Raw genomic sequence first — 19,676 nt, 5'->3', positions numbered from 1 at the left:
GCCGCTGCGAATAGAGGGGTACGTCCGAGTTTAGTTGCTGCCTCAATATTAGCCCCGTACTCGAGAAGTAGTCTGAAAATCTCGTAGTATCCATTAGAAGCTGATACATAAAGGCAAGTTCTGCCCCGGGAGTCCGTGGCTTCTGTATTAGCACCATGATGCAACAGCTGCCGCAGAAACTTTGTCTCTCCGCCCTCGGCAAGCCTCCAAAGAATAGTCAGCTGATTTGTGTCAGGTATCTCCGTGTTCGCATTTTCTTTCAGTAGGAATTCGAAGACTTTTGCGTTTCGTCTCAATGATGGGTGACGTAGAGCTTTCTCGCAATCTGGATGGTCAACGAAATCGGCTCCCTCAATCTTGCAGTACCTCTGATGCAGGTGGCCTAAAGTATATTTATCGTCCACCATCTTGTCAGATGCCGCCTCAATCCTATCAGGCGTCTCGTTCCTAACGGTGGATGAATCAGTCGTATGGGGTACAAATAAATCCCAGAATTCGGACACGAATCCAGTGACGGGTTCATGTCGATCACTTCCAAGACACGGACGCTGCGGTGTAAAAACATCCCAGCACCCCTTGAGGAGACGAAATCTCCTCAAACACACAGAATAAAGTGGTGTATGGCCATTTTCGTCGCAAAGATTCAAATTTGCGCCGTGCCGAACGAGCATTGAGACTGCCTCTTTGCAATCCGCACCAGCAGCTAGATGCAGCGCTGTATCACCCGAAGAGTTTTGTTCGTCCAAGTTTGCCCCGGAACCTGCTAGAATCTCAACAGTATGCTTTCTCCGGTCGCGTTCCGAAGGTCCGAGCGGGAATGTATGATATAGTATGCCAAAATTGATAGATGGAGACACCATTTCCGTGATTGCGTATAATAACGGCGTGTTTCCTTGTTCGTCGCTCGCATTTATGTCTGCACCCCGTTTCAGAAGCAGCTTGATAAGTTCGTTCTCACTGAAAAGGCATGCCAAGCAAAGTGGCGTCCCATATCGATAGCTGGTAGCATTGACGTTGGCGCCTCGACGCGCAAGTTGCTCAGCTGCTTGGTCTTGCTCCATGATTATAGCATAGTGTAGTGGTGTACATTCGTAGCCATCAACGGCCTCAAGTTTCGCGCCGTATTCAAGAAGAAGGTCCATTTTTTCCAACGACCCCGATCCAGCAGCAATGTGTAGAGGTGTTAAGCCCTCACTATTAGCAGCATCAGCCTTCAAACCATTCTCAAGGAGTACCCGAAAGCAAGTAAGCTCTCTATTTGAAGCGGCCGCGCATCTGTGGTTGTCCTTTCTTCCGCATTCGTGGTTGCCCATTCTTTCGTAGACTCTCATGTTACAGGGAGGACGCGGGCGAGATCTGTTTGCTTGCTCATGATCTGCGGCTAGGTGCAGCGATGTATTCCCATCTCCATCAGTGGCTTCGGGATCTGCCTTCCACTCGAGAAGCAGCTGTATGAGCTCAAGATTTCCTTTCGAAGCAGCAAAATGAAGCGCTGTAGAGTGTCTTTGGTCATGGCGGTCACAATATGCGCCGTTTTCAAGTAGACATTTGGCAATATCTACTCGCCCTCTAGACGTGGCTTCCATCAATGGCGTCCACCCGTTGACACTGATATTTGGATCAGCACCATTACGCAGGAGCAGGTCAACAATCTCCTTCTTCCCTGATGAAACCGCTGCATAAAGCGCGCTTTCGTGTGAGGTGCGTGGTGGATTGACTTGAGCGCCGCTGGTGAGCAGTAGTCTCACTGTTTCTTCGTGATCAGATGCGGCCCAAGCTAGAGGATACAGATCACACCAAACACTATTAATGTCGACGCGCAGCCTAATGAGGCACTCAAGAACATCATTAAGTCCCCACATCGCTGCTCTGTGGAAGAATTCGCGCTGCAGTTCGCTGCCTTCTGTCTCTGCACAGTACTGAAGAAGTGCTATCGCGCACTGCTGCTCTTCAACATCGAGAGCTACAGAGGCTGCCGTCGATACGGATATTTGAGAGCAAGAATCTGGGGATTTCCACTTGAGAAGTAGCATAATCACTGACTTTCGGCCGCCGTATGCAGCATAGCAAAGTGGCGTCCAGTTTTTTCCATCATCTTGGTTGATGTTTGCGCCATTAGACAAAAGCTCTCGCACTGCTTTTTCGATGCCATAGTAAGAAGCAACATGTAAACCTGCTACTTTTCTCTTACCCAGATAATTGAAAGGTGAAGGGCGTGGAAACCTGACAGGCTTGAAATTGAAAGGTGAAGGGCGTGGAAACTCGACAAGCTTGAGCATCGTTTGCCATGCTGCATTCAATTGACGAGCGTTTTCCAGAAACTCAATCATACGCGAATCTACGATTGATTCGCCAGCTAAGAAAGCATGCTTACCCCAGTTTGAGGCAGCATAAGCGTAGAGTCTATGCGATTCTATTTGTTCTCTCAAGGTTGCAAGAGCTCCACGGTCTGCAGGCTGGGTCTCCTCCAAAACCGAATCGCTAGTCTCTGCGTCAGAGAGGATCTTCTGATGTAACTTTGGTCGATGTTTCTCGGATGCGAAAATTGCGTAAGAAATATATGTGACACATGAAGTAGTGAGCAGAGCGTGTGGATTTGTGAACAGCTTCGAGAATCCAGACACTGGGAGTCGGAAATACTCATAAGCTGTCTGATGCACAAGACGTGTGCTGTGAGACGCCGCGTCCCAAATGACCAGGCCAGCACAAAGATCCAAAACATCATCGACGAGCACCATTTCATCTTCATCGAAACAAGAGGTCCCGGGCTTTACGGCTAAAGCGTGTACAAGCTCATCAGCGGCTAGAGGACGTTCCGCATGGCTCAGCCAGAGCAAAGCGTTCAGTGCAGTCGCCGAGTGTTCATTAGCTTGGATTCGTAATATAGCGTCGTCATATGCCAATACAACCTTTTCATTCATTGATGTCAAGGCATTCTGTTGTTCGGAAATGCATCTCAGGGCTTTTTTCACGTCTCCCTTCCTGAGTGTTTGAGTGGCAATGCTGTCGGCATAGAGCTTCGCAAGCAGAAACCTGTCGAGTCAATTTCATCACAACTCAACTCCTAGCTCAGGGTGTCTCGGCAGAAACAAAACTTACATGCCATGAACTGCCTTTACAATCGTCTTCTTACTTTCTTCTCGCAGCTCTTTATCGGCTCGAATCTGACCTCTCATTTGGCCTAGTCTTGCAGACACATACGCCTCGATATCTGATTCAGGCGGTTTAACTTCTTGGCTCAGAGCTGTATCAAATTTGCAATTGATACTCGGGATGGACCTTGACGTAGCAAAAATGTGTAAGTTGTGTTCGCCTTGGAGTTCAAAAATAATCTCCAAAAACCTCTGGAGCGGCTCGCTTTCGGGCTCATCCGAGCCACCAGTACACTCGTCCAATGCATCGATAACAAGAAATAGTGTTGAGAAATTCCCCATCAAAGTCCAGAGACATCGGATCAGCTCCTGGGTGGTCGGTCGCGTTCCTTGCTGGTGGGCGTTGTACAGCTCGCGAATCGAATTTGGCAAGGGTCGATAAGAAGCTGCGAGCTGTTTAATCAGGCTAGCTACTAAATTTGTGAAATTGTGTTGGTCTTTCTCTTTGTGATCAAAGAATATGTAACAAAGGCTGGCGTTGGATATTTGCCGAAGGTGTTGGTCGACATGGTCAATTACAATTGATGTTAGAACTGATTTACCTGCTCCAGGACTGCCTGGACAGAATAATGTCTGGCGATCTTTCTCGAGCCAAGTTTTGAACACTGGGGAGTCAAGAAACCATTGTCCAGTGCCGTCCGTACGCCGAGCTAGGTGAACAGTGTGCGCTGACCCATAGTCTTTCTGAGTGATCCATTTTAGAATGGTCGATCGTTCCTGCGACTCTTGATTATGAATCATAGCTATGTAGAAGAGAAAAGTTAAAATCGCTCAATAGATGTCTGCGGGCCACTGACTATCTGCCATCGCACGGAGGGGCGCCACGGTTTCAACTTTGTGAGCAGGAATGCCGCTCAATAAGTCTTTAGCATATGCAGCGGCTGCCATAGCTGCATATCCCTGCCAGTTTTCATTCTTGTGCGAGTCTGCGTAATCGCAAATACCACGAATTATGAGGCATGGATAATGATTCATGAGGCCGGCTGCCTCCATCTCAATGCATAACACATCTTTGAGTTCCGCGAGTCGGTCTCTGGCTTCGGCATCCTTCATTAAGCTGTTGCCACTGGCAATGAGGCCATAATGAATAGTCGGGTTATCTTCGTCCTCCTCCCGCGGCGCTCGTGGTATCAATACTGAGTCGTCATCACCGCAGCATTCCCCACAAGCCGCGTTAGTGTGTGATGGATGGACAAACTCCCTGACGTAGAGCCGATCAGTACTTGCTGGTGGCTTCCGATAGTTTTTTCGAAGTCTTGGGTTTCTTTGGAGAATCACATCGATAGTTTCTTGCAATTGGTGACCCTTGCGTTGATAGCGGCATTTCACCAAAGCTACAGCATTTCGCAGAAGGGCCGGTGCCTGATTTAGGACTCTCGTGTACTGAAAGTCCCCTTCTTGGATTAACTTGCCGAAGTCATATTGAAAAACGCCTGGCTCGCCGTTGCTTGAAGAACTAACAACGACGTCTCCAAGGCGAATGTCATGCCTTTTGCTAGGCACGCCACCTCCAATACCAACCATCAAGCCGATCTTGACGTTGGGGAAACTGCGGACTAGATCTCGGGCAACCCTTCCGGATGACTCTGTACCATACTCTCCGTCTGGTAGGGAAGCCACTACAATGTTGTGATGGCCCAGCCTTCCCAAGACATACACATTGTCGTCCTCGCGCGGTATATCTTCAACCTGTTCATGCGTTTCGTCGAGAAAGGCTGTAGCAGCAACATACTCGACGTTTATTGCGCATATCCAGCCTACCGTGTACTCGTTACGACTCGGCATAGTCACTGGATATAGCTGCAGCGCGAGCAGATCACGGAACTGTGTAGGCGGGTGTGTAGAAAAGTCTGAATTCAATGCACCTGCACTGTGATGCTAGATTGAGTTGTTTTTTCTTCGCATATAACGCAGCCTAAGGTAGCTTGACCGCTCATTTGCGGCCTGATTGCACATTTGCGGCCTGATTGCACACCCGCATGCTCAGTTCGAAACAGGTGCATCTACCGCCAAGCCAGGTGCCTGCTAGTCAAGATCCCTGCATCTCACGCCGGAGTTTCTCGTTGTAAATCTGAAGAGCCTCTCCTTTCATCTCCCGGATAGTGGGATAAAAATTAATACTGCCAGCGGATGGCATGTCTCAAGTAGAAGTCGACTCGTTATTGTTGCAGGTAACTGCATATTCTCAGCCATAACGCCTGAGAGCAATTACTAATCAAATTCAGTAGTAACTTAAATATCTGCTTTTATTCCCGAGTTTATTTCTGAAGTAAGATTTTCCATAAAAAGTTCTACGTATACCTTGATGGTGTGTTCAAAGCTAAAGTGCCATGACTACACGAAAATTCGGTTTAGAAAGCAGGTTATCCTTCCCTCTTGTTCGACTCGCCGCGATTCTGTGGTGGTGCAGTGATCCTGTCACGACTCTCCAGTGTGGCGCTCCTACCACAATTAACGTCGTGAAGTGACAGGTATAAATTTCGTAAATTAAAGATCGTTGCCTCGTTCTTTATCAAAATAACACATAGTGCAAGCTCTAGAGAAATACCATCACTCTCGAAAGCTAAGGATGTATACCATACTATATATCCAACTACTTCTGGCATCACCTGCTTCATATCACAATGTGGACCGCGATGACGATGAAGCCTCACAATGGGCAACCCAACTGATCCTTGGTAAGGTTCAATGACTCTGTCACTACAGAAGAGGAAAGGGTACAGCATCAAAGTTCCTCAAAGAATTGCATTGCCAGGATGTAAGCCATGTTAGAGGTGGGCGGCGTCCACTAGCGAAACTCCACCGTCGTTATACATGCGGTCGCGTGTATCGAGCTTACTGTACAGAGACCCAATAGTTGTCACAGTAACAGAGTATTCCGTATAGAATCGGAGTTTTCGATGTGGCGGAGGCGGGGTATTAATAGAGAGATCCAGCGGCAATAAGCGCCGGTCCGTCAGCGCATGACAAACTAAATGCAGCGTAATTCTGTGCACCACCATCATGATCGAAAGGGATCGTAATGCGCATTGCAAGTCGTCGGCGACTTCCTGTCGTGTGACCCAGTGAAACTTACAAAGACGGAGAGTACTTAGTAGCTTCTCGATTGAGATACTCGCGCTGATCGGCGTGCCTTGAAACTTGAGATCCGGCCAAATTCTCGGAGGTCTCATATCCACTACTATAGAAGGGCCACTCTCGGAGGAACCTTCCTAATAAACCAATTATTCCGCTGGCTGTCTGCCTACTGGCGATGCTAGTGGCTGGGCTCATGGCTGGGGAGGAACCGCTGGTATTACGAAACTTTATTCTATCTTCTCGTCAATTACGGAGTACTACTGCCCGGTTCAGCGCAAGCCGGCACACCAGCCGCCGTTCTCCAAAATCAGCACTTCTCACCATGCTCATTCACAGTAAGCATTTCAGAATGACTTAATTTTCTGATTTTCGCGATGAACGCATCGTCCCATTATTATGCATTATAACCAACCTCCGCGCCTATTCGGCCCGTCACTAGCTCTTCCCCAGTTTCTCACCCCTGCAATTGCCGGCGCTCCGCACGGAAAGCCGACTGATTATATATATATATGTAATATATATATATGCAATATTTCATCCAGGTGTAGAGACACTTTCCCGAAGCGTAGCATCCTCAGATGCAATCAATCTTGGCAAACTCGGTATATTTCATAACTCATCATGAAGCTTACTACGTCCCTGGCTATGCTGACCCAGGCCCTGTTGGCCATGGGTGCTGACACAAATTCGTGGAAGTCTCGTACTATTTACTTTGCTCTGACTGACCGCATTGCCCGCAATGAGAATGACAATGGCGGCGGCGCCTGTGATAACCTGCAGAACTACTGCGGCGGCACGTTCAAGGGTCTTCAGAGCAAGCTGGACTACATCAAAGGCATGGGCTTCGATGCTATCTGGATCACTCCCGTCGTTGAAAGTATGTGCAAAGCTACGCCGCTGTTCATTCCAAATGATTAACACATGACAGATTCTGATGGAGGCTACCACGGATATTGGGCCAAGGACTTGTATTCCATCAACAGCCACCATGGTACTTCTGATGAGCTCAAGAACCTAGTTAGTGCCGCACATGACAAAGTAGGCACGCATAACACGATGTACTTTACGACCGACTGACTTGAAAAAGGGCATGTATATGATGGTCGACGTCGTTGCAAATCACATGGGCAATGGACCAATCAGCGAAAACAAACCCGATACTCTCAGCCACGATTCCTCCTACCACCCAGCATGCGACATTGATTACAATAACCAACAAAGCATCGAAGTCTGCCGTGTCGGTAATGTCCTCCCGGATATCAACACTACCGACCCGAGCATTCGCCAACTGTACCAGGACTGGATCAAGTGGCTCATGAGCACCTACAAGTTTGACGGTGTCCGCATCGACACCGTCAAGCACGTGGAGAAGGATTTCTGGCCCGATTTCGCCTGGGCCTCTGGCGCTTACACCATCGGAGAAGTCCTGAGCGGCGATCCCAATTATTTCGCCGGCTACGCCAAACTCATGGGCGGCCTGCTCAACTATCCCATCTACTACCCTCTGAACCGCTTCTACCAGCAGCAGGACTCGCCGCAGGCCCTGGTCGACATGCACAACCAGATCGCCTCCCTCGTCCCCGACGCGGCCACGCTGGGCACGTTCCTCGACAACCACGACCAGCCCCGCTTCCTCAGCGAGAAGAACGACGTCTCGCTCTTCAAGAACGCCCTCACCTACGTCATGCTGGGCCGCGGGATCCCCATCGTGTACTACGGCTCGGAGCAGGGCTACGCGGGCGGCGGCGACCCGCAGAACCGCGAGGACCTCTGGCGCAGCGGCTTCAACACGACCGGCGACATGTACACGTTCCTCCAGGCCCTCGGCGGCGTCCGCAAGTCCCACGGCGGCCTGCCCGGCGACGACCACGTGCACCTGTTCGTGCAGGGCGACGCGTACGCGTGGAGCCGCCAGAACGGCGCCGTCGTGGCGCTGACGAGCAACATCGGACAGGGCCAGCAGCGCCAGTTCTGCTTCTTCACGCAGCAGAACAACAAGTCGTGGAGGGGCATCTTTGACGGAAAGACGTATACCTCTGGAGACGACGGAAAGATGTGCGCGACCGTCAACAACGGCGAGCCCATGGTCTTCATTGCTCAGTAGGCAAGGAAGCTTTTCAAGCCTTGATGATGAGGCCTATAAGATACAAATATGATTAGTATATAAGGACTGTATATAAATAAATGATCTGAATAGCTGCATCAATTTTTAAATGCTTTTTGAAATTTTTCTGTCTAGCTTTTTTAAAGAATGCTTATTTTTGTACTCCGTACCAGTTGTATATATGAGTGACGGCGGATTGGATCGTCTGCTCTGCGACGTTTGTTGAACTGCACTATAAAATCGTGATCAGGTGCCTCCGAACTCGCCCAAGCCAAGAAATTGCCTCCAAGCGACAAGTTTCAAATCGAATTTTCACGGTTTCGAAAGGGCACTTTGCGTTTCAACATGCCAGAGATTACCACGTAAATGCTTCGTCAAGCAACACAACACCACGGGTTAGAGAGCCGCTCCTCGCCAATCTGGACACCTCGTTTCTCACGTCGTCGGCCATTTCAGGCGGTCCGCAGACGATGACTCCCGTAGGGCCACGCTCGCCCGTGTGAGGGAGGAGCTCTTCTCTCAGTATCGACCGGACATCGAGGCGTCTGCCAACACTAGTGTCCACTTGCACCGCCGCTGGCAAGCTGAGGATATCTTTGTTGCACTCGTCCACTATACTGCGATTGCGGACTCCCCAATATAGACGCCTGCGGCAGCTGTGCTCGCGCAGAGTGGGAAGCACGGCGCTCACTCCCACACCGCCGGCGATGCAGACGATAGAGGTGCACTGCGACAGCTCCGACGCTGACGTGGCGTGGTAAGGGCCTTCGACTACAACGGACAAACGAATTTTGCCGTCTCCAGCTGCCACTCTGGCAGCCAAACGCGCCGTCATTCCTGATTGGACACGAACCAGGATGGATATCCGGTGGTCGGAGAAGGGCGTGAAAACAGTCTTGCGTCGCTGAGCCACTTGTGTGGTCTCGACATCTGGGGACAGTTTGGCCGTTTCCAGCCCCTTTTCTTGAGTGCTTTCCGCATCTGTAGAAGAGTCGCTGATCGAGTCTCTGACGGCAAATGAGGATGCGACTGAAAACGGGTGATTCTCCCAGAACCGCCAGCTGAGAGTCGGGAAGTAGAGGTAAACGAGCCCACTTGCTTGAGCACCATCGATGTCGACGCGAAGATACTCACCTTCGGAGCCGGACACGACGGAGACGTCCGCGACGCGTCGTCCCATGGATACCATGCGGACCAGTCGGACCAGTCGCTCAGAGGCCCAAATGCCACCGGCAACGTAGCACCAAATTTCGTAGCCCCATTTGAAGGAGTAGCGATAGAAGATATGATAAAAATAGCCAATCAGAAATAAGGCAACAAGAAGGTGATGCACCGAGAGGAACACTTCGTAAAAACGCTTTCGAACAGCCAATACTGAGGCCGGCCATAGCAGTACGGCAGCGAGTGTCGCGACGATGCCCCAAATCCAATACGGCTTCACTGATTCTTCCTGATAGCCACCGAATATGTTGTAGTAAGCTAACAGCAGAATCGAATGTAGCACAGTATGAAAAATGGCCAGGTATCCAAACATGCGGTGAAAGAGGAGGTATGTATCGTAGTTCCAACCCGTCAGAGCCAGCAGCGGGTTGTTTCTACCAGCAAAGACTGTGAGGACAACCACGTTTCCCATCGCCATGACACCGGCGCGACAGCCTATTGTGCTGAGCTCCTGCTCGCGGATCGTCGCAAACGTCGACTGCGGCTGCAGGGTGTGATACGGCGCGATGAGAAAAATGAGGTTGAGGGCCACCGCAGCGAATATGTAGAGAGACTGACCCCGTGTGGGCATGAAGCCGCCACCTACAGCATGTGCCGTAGCCTGACGATGTTTTTTTCCCCAGGCGGGTGGGTATATCATCATGGAATTGATCCAGGCCCACGAGGTGGCACGCGTGAGGGCGGGGACGAATCGAGGGAGCGAGGCAACAATAGCCAGCAGAAACGGTACGACTGTGATGATGATGCTAGAGAAATGACGCAGTTAGAATACATCTTGTGACTTGGAGACTCCATTTGAGTACATACGTGTATTTTGAATGGCCTACTTCATTCAGCTCGAACGATTTCAGGCCGTTGTAGTCCTTTTGCCAGTCCGACATGCGGACGAAACTCGTGACATTCAACGGAGCACCACGTTTTACCACTGGCAGGGTCGTATTCACTGGTTCCGTGTCATGGTCGTCCTCGTCCGCATGGCTGCCATGTCGCGCATAGATGACTCTTCTCCTTCTGTGGCCTGCGTGCGCGCCGGCTGCAGCCGTGGCGTTGCCGGCGAGCAGCGTGCTGTTCTTCTCATCGAGCCGCGCGCGCCGCAGCGCTTCCTGGTACGTCAAGGCCGGCACCCACGAAGAGTCGGCAATGCTTCCGGCCGCCAGGTGCGAGCCCCAGTACTCCTCGACGACGCCGACCCGGGGCGCGTCGCTGCCGGGGCAGTACGTGTCGATGCAGAGCGCCAGCGTCTGCATGAAGGCCGCGTCGCTGGCGAAGCAGGTCTCCGGCGTCTTGGGAGGTGCGTGGTGACCGCCGCCGGTGCTGGTCTCCGGCTCGTGCTCCGGCGTGCACAGCAACGTCGAGCCGTCGACGACGGAGCGGCACGCAAAGGCGCACGGCGGCTGGTACATGGTCTTGCCGAAGCCAATCACACCGACGCCGTCCCCGAGCACGGCAGGGACGGCGGCGGCGATGCAGAGCCAAGGGCCCAGGTTGAATGATACCATAACTCTTTTTCCAGATCGAGGCAAATCACCCTGCAGACGAGGGCGATGAGACAGCAGCTAACTAATTTAGAAAAGGAGCGCCGGTCGGTCTGGCTCTTCCGCAGGGCTCGCCCCCGTCTATTATACGCTCGCTGCGTTCCACCATGCTGAGAAGGGTTGGCTGATGAATTGTCGCTTGTTTGGGCCATCTTGGCCAATGACACATTTCTCAATTACGAGGCAGAGAAAAAATATATTCTCAATCTTGCTCAACCCGCAGATGAGCGCAGTCCCATACGGTGGATCGAGTCAGGCGCCAAGTTGGCCAAGATGCCAGGGCTCGAACAGCCTGCATGGAGCTTATAGTGGGTGCGGTATAAGCATAATTATTGAAGCTTTCTTGGCTGCCTGTATGCTAAGTCGCGCATGCCCGCCGTTTGGGCAAAGGGTGTAGGAGGAGAAGAATCTGCGCACATCGTTTCACGGGATGTGGAATTTGCGGGTCATGCGACTCAGAAGTAGAAAGCTGTTCAGACGGAAGCGGCATCCGTCTGATGTGGTGCCGGAGACATGCAATGCAAATAAGTTGATTGGCCGAAACCGAAGCCAATATATTTCTGAGCCCAATTGCGCGAGTTGCTGTCTGAATTCTCTCCACCTCCCAAACAGGATAACCAGCGTCTCGTCTGCGATGGCTGCCCAAACGTGTACAACTGGGGCAAGGTATCCGTATCCGTATCATCGGTATGGCGCATTTAAGAAGGAATGTACCGCATCCGTAGCCGTTTTGATAGCACAGAGTTTTCCAGGTCAGCTACTATTGAGAATGGATACTTATAATATCATTTAGGATCATGTGCTCTAATAAAAGACGGTCAACGCCCGTGACTATATACAACATATTATGTCGCCCTTCCATGTTTTGGTATCATCTCCTCCTCCCCTTTGAAAACTTGAGGCATGAAACGCGTTTGTACAGTGATCTTTTGGAAAATACATGCGAATCACAGCATCAAGGCAGCGCCTGCCACCATGGCTATCGCAACAGCCGACCCGAGAATGCTACCTCGCCCTGGTGCCCGGGAATCCTCATCGTTCGCAGCGAGGTTGATCATGCTAACGTTTCCCGTGTTCACATCGATGCTGACACCGTTGTTTGGAGGGACCGCAGGCAGAACGGTCGTCCTCGGAGACCCCGAGCTGGTGAAGACGGCCGTCAGGGACTTCTTGGTGCACAGCGGCCTGACGCTGACCTGAAAGACGGGGCCGCCACAGTCGGTGTGCACATTCCGGAGATAGTCGGTCGCGCTCGAGTATTTGCTCTTGGCAGCGCTGAGATAGGCGACGTAGTCGGAAGACAGGCTCGACGGGAGGGTGACGGTGCAGAGGTTGCCCTGCCAGGGGTGAGGAGAGGCGCCGCTGAGGGACAGGGAGGAGCGCAGCGCGGCGCTGAGCTCTTGGTTGGGGATGGACCTGCTGAACGCCCTGCTGTACACGGAGCGCGCGCACGTCTTGTTGAAGCCGCCGTCGTCGCGCTTCTCCGCGGCGGCGGCGGTGCCGGTGATTTGCGGCGGGTGAGGCAGAATGCCGACCTCGACGACGTGGGTCGCCGCCGGGAGGTCGAGGGTGATGGCGGCACCGGAGCCGACCAGCACGGCCGCCGCAACGGCAGTGGTGAGGTGCATACTGGCGATGTTGAGAGATGCAATTTCTGGAACAAGTTTCAGCTCCCCCAATGGACCAGATAGATCCTGGCTCTGTCGAGATGGGCATTACTCGCAAGTGGGGAGCGCTAGCAAAGGGACCAGCTTTAGAACCCGAGCTAACTTCCGTCGGGCAGGCTAAAAATACCATGCTGGAGTCGCTGTCGTTTGCCGCGGCAGGATAGAGTGTCGACCCAACCCAGGGGCGAAAAAGTTTCGCCAAAGAGAGTCAAGCAGAGTTGTCTGTCGTGAACCAACAGTTCCCGCTTGCCCATTCTAATGCTCAAAGATGGGCGTGTGGGTTCCCACGTTTCTGCTCGCTGGTGAGACACGGCAATTATATCGGGGTTTAATCGTTCCCCAACCGTGCGATTCAGTTTCGAGTCTTTTTTTTTTTCCCTTCTTTCACCCTCTTTGACGCAGTACTTATACTCGAGAGTGACAGAGAAGTATATGTGACTAGCGGAATGGGATTTAAAAGAAAGCTCGGTCGAGGTTGTAGTATGCACGTTGGCACGGAACCTCCGGCGTTGTGTGGCCACAAGCAGGCCTCGCGGCTCTATGTCTTTGTGGACATGGAAATTAAATTGGCCACATCAGCATGTAGCCACTGCCTTACATTGCATTGCTACTGAGTGGCTAGTATAACATTGAGATTGGCGGCATTGGATTCTCCGCAAATCTCAAGATAAAAGGGAAACGTTTTTTTGGTGAAGAAATGTCTTGGTGATGTGGGGAGAATGTCATTTAATCTGAAACCTTGCCCTCGTTATCTGTCGAATTGTCAACTAGTCTCATTCCGGTGGCTTAAGTTTTTTTTTTTTTTTTCTGAAAAAGAAAGAAAAGAAAAGAAAAAAAAAACACATGTGCCATGGCAAATGTACATGTGAGCGCAAGGCAAAGGTATTGGGATGCGCTGCGACCATCATCTTACAGGTGCGGGCTGCAGTCGTCAGACAGCCACCCGCTTCTAGGTAGCCGTACTCACCTTGGAAAGGTAAGAAGCCGGCAGAGATGCGGCGCAGTCTTTGTTTCCGTCCATGTCAAGACTGCCGTCAAAGTATGACCACTAAGGCTAGCTGCAGAGGAAAAGATGCAGGCGGGGGGCGTCGAAAGCGCACACGCTGGCTGCCATATCCATTAGGTAAAGGAAGGAAGCTAAGCATTCCATCAACTACCACACAATTGCGCACGACAGACATCTGGGGGGTCCCGCCGAGGTAGATTTAGGATCTACACCAGCAGAGCGGGGTGTGTGGGCGATGCGTTGCTGCACGTTGTCGCTCCCCGTTGCTCAGGGCCGTGTGACCACTTGCCCTTGGTAGCAGAGCCCATAGCGCCGGAGGTGGGAGAGGGAGGGCGGGGGAGGTGCATGCATGAAGAGCATCCCAATGTAGGTGGTGGCATGTAAGGTATGGATGGTGTCTTGTTGATACGGAGAGGCAGATAGGTAAACGTCGACTGAGAACAAGCGAGTGCTGGGCGCCGAATGGAGCCACGCTTGCGAGACAGTCAGTGGCCCCCTGGTGGGTGCTGACTCGTGCGAGGGGTTGAAGTTGGAGATGGGCGCTGCCGACTGTGAATGCTTTGGGAAAAGTCGCAAGCACTGATTTTCGAGGGCCTTTCTCTTTGTTGGCTTGGTGTTCTCTGGGAAGCGGCGGAACAGCGGCGCGGCGTCGCGGACCAAGGCACGCAGCTTCTCCGCTGGCTCGTGATAGCGGCGCCGGGCGGCGGACAGCGGCAGCAACTACTGGTATCTTATAACTAGTAGCTAAACTGGTTAGCAGCTGGCAGCTGGCAACGGCAAACAGAATCCGCAGCAAAGAATAACGTCGGCCCGGCAAAATAATGATACATACCCAGAAAGCCTGTGTTTGCAGGAGCACGTGACTCACAACACTCTGCGGCAACTGGCAACTGGTGAGGTGAGCGATTGAGATGGTTTCTCTGCAAACAACATCAACATGATGTTGATCCTATCACACTTGATCATTATTAATTCAATTTATTAATTCAATTCCGTGGCCACGGCCGATGCTCTCTCACCCACACCCACCGTACTGACGAGAGGGACAGGGGGCACACCACAAACCAAGGCTCGAGCCCACCCACTGACATTAGTCGCCTACTTACTTACTCGGTACTCCAATGCGCAACAGGCGGGCCTGAATAATGCCCACTTACCAGCCAACCAATGTACCTACCCTTGCCTGCCTAAAAGGTACCTTGCCAGTACGGAGTACCAGTACTGAGTTACCAGACTACAGGGACTGGCCATTCATACGAAGAACTTGGCAGATCGGTCGCCTCCTCTCCCACCGAGACGCCTCTACGACGCGGGGTTGGACAAGTCACAAGTAACAGTGTGTCAAGTCTCAACTTCTGAAGAGGCGTCTTTCTATTCTCTACTTTTAGTACTTTTGGAAATACGTTTGGTCCCAGTGTACCCTACTTTCACACTCAGAGATGAAGTAGTTAGAGTGCCTGGATAAGTGTGGTAAGTGTCTGGGCAATAACACTTCCTCCCAACTCCTCACCAGCCACACAGCTTCCCCTCTTTCCTCCACCTCCCCCATCCCCATGGGGTCTGCACGTCTCTCTCCATCCCCACACTCCAACAAGCTCGGCTTTTTGACTAGTTTTTTTTTCTCTCTTTTCCTGGACAGGCTCAGACTCCGACGTACTGCAGCTGACGATTTGGAGAAGATAGACGCTCTGCCACTCGAGAAAAACGGCTTGCGGGTATATCGTTCGACTGCGTTATCTACGGATTTTGCTGTTCCGACTTCCGGCGCTCCGCTCTGCTCACTGCCAGCGCATCCTTCGTCGTCGCCGTCGTCGCGACACAGACACCCAGACCGACATCTCCTGCTTCCCCTCACGAGCCAGAAAAAAAATATCCAGAGCCAGGGCGCCCGCCACCCAACCCCAGCCTGCCCGTCAATACGCCCGAGCAATTGGCCTGCCATTGTTGCGCAACCTGAACTCACAACGCACAGCGTCATCTCACTCATCAGCTGCGAGCCCGCTGCTCTCTGGCCCGCGGCCCGCTACTCACCCCAGAGACTGTATGGGTTTTGCTCTCTGTCGATTGAGATCCTCAATGTCCTTTCCCCGCCCTCGTTGCGTCGCCCGCCTGGCCCACCCACCCATTGCCTCCACGTTGGCCTTGTGAACAGCTAACGACTCCGTTACTGCCACTCTTCGTCGCCATCCACGACGGTCGCCTTTGCAGCATCTGGTGCAGCGGCGCGCCCAAGAGTATTCTCTAGACGACACCTTAGACTACAGTCTACTGAACTCCGCATCCGCCCATTGGCTTCCGCCGTACCCCGTACGACCAGCTCAGTTTTACCGACCTTGAGCAGCCCTTTTTTTTTGCAACTTTCGCTTCCTTCTGCTCCTGCGCGACACGCCCCAGTCTCATCCCGCACTGCGACGCCGCTCAGTGTCCTAGTGTTCCGTCTCCAACCTCGTCTCACACGCCTTCCACCACGCCGGCCATCCTGCCTTCTCCGCATCTACGCACCCTCGACGCCTCTCACGCCCTACCTCCCCTCCCTCTTCCCTTCCCTTCCCTCCCTTCCCCGTCGGGCTCATCACCGCTTTTCGAGTAGCGTCTTCGTGAGGCGTGCGAGAAGGGGCCGAGCTCTCTGCCCTCGCCCTCTTCTAGCGTTTCTCAATTCCAGGCTGCTTCCTTCAAGTGTGAAATCTGCTGTCCCTACACCACGCTGTAGCTTCTCACTTGCAGCTTACCACCTATACATCCAACCGCGCATCACCCCACACTCAATATACTGAGAGACTCTTCCCGTTACTCGATCACTCCTCCGAACCATTGCTCTACCCCAACCAACCGTTCCCGCTCTCCCAGGCTGGCTCTCCGGTGTAGCCTCAACCACTGCCAATGCACACCAGTGCCGGCATGCTCCCCATTCAAGCTCTTGAGGCTCCGGCACCTCACCCTCCCCCGGCTGCTCTCCCTGGCGCCATCGTCACCGCCGAGAATACTGAAAATCGCAACCAGAAGCCCAAGACCCTGCCCTGCAAGTATTGCAGCAAACACTTCCGGTCAGTTTATCCCCTGAACGGAACCCTGGCCGGCCTAACCTAACTAGCATAGACGGGTCGAACATGTGCAACGGCACGAGAGAACTCACACAAAGGAGAAGCCGTTTGCCTGCCCCTGGGATCGATGCGGCAAGACATTTGGGCGACGGTGAGTTACCATGTTCTTTTGTCTAGCGCAACACCTCTTTTTTTTTACTATATTTATCTTCCCTGTCCTCTCCATGCACATGCAATACCACGGTACCGCATTTTCAGCTCCACTCAGCCTTCTTACATCACTCGGCACCTTTCCCACACTCTGTCCTATCTTGCCTGCTTGTTTGACCCCAATTACTGTGCCCGTCTTCATTGGTGATTTTCCTTGTATCATTATAGCTGACCCTCATGGACATCAGGGATCTTCTTGTGCGACATGAGAAACTTGTTCATCTGAACGATGCCAGCAAAGATAATGCTCGTCCTAGACCATCATCTTCGAGCGCCGGCTCGCATAAGCCTTCGTTGTCTGATAGTCATGTCGACGCGGATGCCATGAACATGCACCGATCGAATCTACCTCCCGTTGGTCCACCGCCACCGCAGCAAATGTACCATCCCCAGCCGCCCATGCCGACCAATGTGCAACCGATGCAACAGGATCATGCTATGAAATCAAGACTGGCTGCTTGTAACCTCGACGTTCTGTCTGATGCAGCACTGGCTAGTGAGGTCAACTCCATGGCACCAATGATGAATACGATTTCGCAGCAGCCAACTAGCCACGCGAGAGCTAAAAGCTTTGGCGAGGTGATGCCTCAGTTTGCCGAGCGGCAGTCTCAGGATCAAGCCCATGGCATGCCGACATTTGCTCCGCCTCCACCTCCTCAACCTGCATATGATGACTATAATGTCTTCTTAGATGACTTTTCCTTTGCGCCGCATTTCCTACCACCGCACTTCGAACCGGATCAACCCATGAACATGTGGGCTCGCTCCCCAGCGAGTATGAATCAGAGAATGGCGTCAAAGCCAGTATCAGCGATGCCTTCTCGTATTGGCTCTCTCGGCCCAGATGCTCGTGACGCTACCGATTTCGTTGGTGATGCTTCACGTCCCTCCCCACTGCGCATATCTGTTGCAGACTATGCCATCATTAAGAAGAAAATCGACGAATTCTCATCTGTGTTACCAAATGACTTTGCGTTTCCTTCACGACATACTCTGACGAGGTTCGTCGAAGGTTACATCACTGGATTTCACGATCTGCTGCCTGTTCTGCATCTGCCCACACTCTCACCAGCAGCGATTGCGCCAGAACTGCTCCTCGCCATCCTTGCTGTTGGAGCTCAATACCGGTTCGAGAGCAATCGAGGCTATGCGCTCTGGTATGCCACAAAAGCGGTTGCTATGGAACAAATTCGACGAAGACACAGCTCAGAAATACATGCATTGTTGCCGAATGCTGCATCCTATAGCCCCCATTCAACTCGTCCTTCTCCAACTTCTGGTTATCGAAATTCTTTTGGTTCCGGTCAATCGGAAAGACCCTCTACCAATGATGGAAGCCGCGATCCTGTGTAAGTGGACATTTCTTTATTCGACTTTAACCCTCATCTTTCTAACCAAGCTTAGCTCCCCAAACACTGCTCAAGCACGATTAGAGACTATACAAGCCATTTTACTGCTCTTCGCCGTTGGCTTGTGGGGTATTAAAACGATTTTACATGAATCACTTTCGCTGCAGAGCAATCTAGCGATCCTAATTAGAGAGGAGGGTCTACATATGGACGCCAGCCAAGCAGGCATTGCTGACTGGGAGACATGGATACAACGAGAAGGCGCTTTGCGGACGAAGCTTATTGCATTTTGCTTCTTCAACCTGTGTAGTATGACATACGACGTACCCCCAGCGCTACTCACGTCCGAGATTCATCTCTTCCTTCCATTGACTGCACGACTGTGGCGGGCCGAGACGGCATGGCAATGGCAGGAATTACGGCAATCGACATCAGTGATCGAAATTACGCTGCATGAAGCATTCTCGAAGTTTTTTGGCCCCAACAACGCAGTCCTACCATCGGAGCTTTCGTCACTCGGCCACTATGTACTGATCCACGCCCTGATCCAGCACGTATACCTTTTGAAGCAGACCTCCTTTGCTGCTGGTTTGACATACGACATACAGCGCACTTTGCGGCCGGAAGATGTCGAGCAAGGATCGCAAGCTCTGAGAATGTGGCACACAAGCTTTGAACAACGGCATCAACTACGAGCCGCAGAAACAGGTCACTACGGAAGTACTGACACAATGACCGGAGGTTCTCTGGTATACAACGCGACGGCGTTACTACGACTGGCGTATATCCGACTCTACACTGACACGCCTCCTAGTAGGGCGCTGCAAACGCGAGACTCGATGCTGATTGCATCGGCAATGCACAACACGCCCGGGCTGCCACGCAATCATCGCGTCCAAAGAGCTGTGTTCCAGGCAACGCACGCCTTGTCCATGTTGGTCAAAGTGGGAGTCAACTACGTGGCCAAGGCCAAGTCGACAGAGTGGAGCATCCAGCATTCGCTTTGTAACTTTGAGTGCGCCATCCTCGTGGCCAAATGGCTCATGAGCCTGGCATGCATAGGACCCCAGGATGCACCGGCGACCGTTGAGGAGATAAGTCTCCTCGAGACAGTGAGGCGGATGGTGGATGAGACGGAGTTTGCAGTGCCTCAGCGAGACGCAAACGTGAGCGACGCAGCCAAACTCCGCCAGCTTGCAAGTGCAGTGGTGCGGCTATGGTCGGAAACGTTCAAAGGAACGCATATTTTCGACATGGTCAAGACGATGGGCGACAGCCTTGACGGTTACGCCAGCCTAGTAGAAAAATCCTAG

General features: G+C 52.2%; 4 protein-coding genes across 4 annotated transcripts; 2 read left to right on the top strand and 2 right to left on the bottom strand.

Moving 5' to 3' along the window:
- Positions 1-6,851: 6,851 nt before the first annotated feature.
- Positions 6,852-8,334, top strand: V2A60_006688 (glycoside hydrolase superfamily; the record flags this gene model as incomplete). The annotated part of the gene is made up of 3 exons (XM_083257980.1): positions 6,852-7,107; positions 7,159-7,247; positions 7,318-8,334. 3 exons carry the CDS (start codon positions 6,852-6,854, stop codon positions 8,332-8,334), a joined length of 1,362 nt encoding a protein of 453 aa, XP_083114106.1.
- Positions 8,335-8,689: 355 nt separating this feature from the next.
- Positions 8,690-11,054, bottom strand: V2A60_006687 (ferric reductase family protein; the record flags this gene model as incomplete). The annotated part of the gene is made up of 2 exons (XM_083257979.1): positions 8,690-10,301; positions 10,363-11,054. 2 exons carry the CDS (start codon positions 11,052-11,054, stop codon positions 8,690-8,692), a joined length of 2,304 nt encoding a protein of 767 aa, XP_083114105.1.
- A 983-nt stretch (positions 11,055-12,037) lies between these two features.
- On the bottom strand, positions 12,038-12,718 carry V2A60_006686 (uncharacterized protein; the record flags this gene model as incomplete). The annotated part of the gene is made up of 1 exon (XM_083257978.1): positions 12,038-12,718. One exon carries the CDS (start codon positions 12,716-12,718, stop codon positions 12,038-12,040), a length of 681 nt encoding a protein of 226 aa, XP_083114104.1.
- A 3,943-nt stretch (positions 12,719-16,661) lies between these two features.
- On the top strand, positions 16,662-19,676 carry V2A60_006685 (uncharacterized protein; the record flags this gene model as incomplete). Its single annotated transcript, XM_083257977.1, has 4 exons — positions 16,662-16,807; positions 16,860-16,955; positions 17,203-18,171; positions 18,419-19,676. 4 exons carry the CDS (start codon positions 16,662-16,664, stop codon positions 19,674-19,676), a joined length of 2,469 nt encoding a protein of 822 aa, XP_083114103.1.

Source organism: Cordyceps javanica, chromosome 4 (assembly GCF_051103115.1).
Source record: "Cordyceps javanica chromosome 4, complete sequence".
NCBI lineage: Eukaryota > Fungi > Ascomycota > Sordariomycetes > Hypocreales > Cordycipitaceae > Cordyceps > Cordyceps javanica.
The sequence above is the reverse complement of the archived record's forward strand: the minus strand, read 5'-3'. Positions and strand labels throughout refer to the sequence as shown.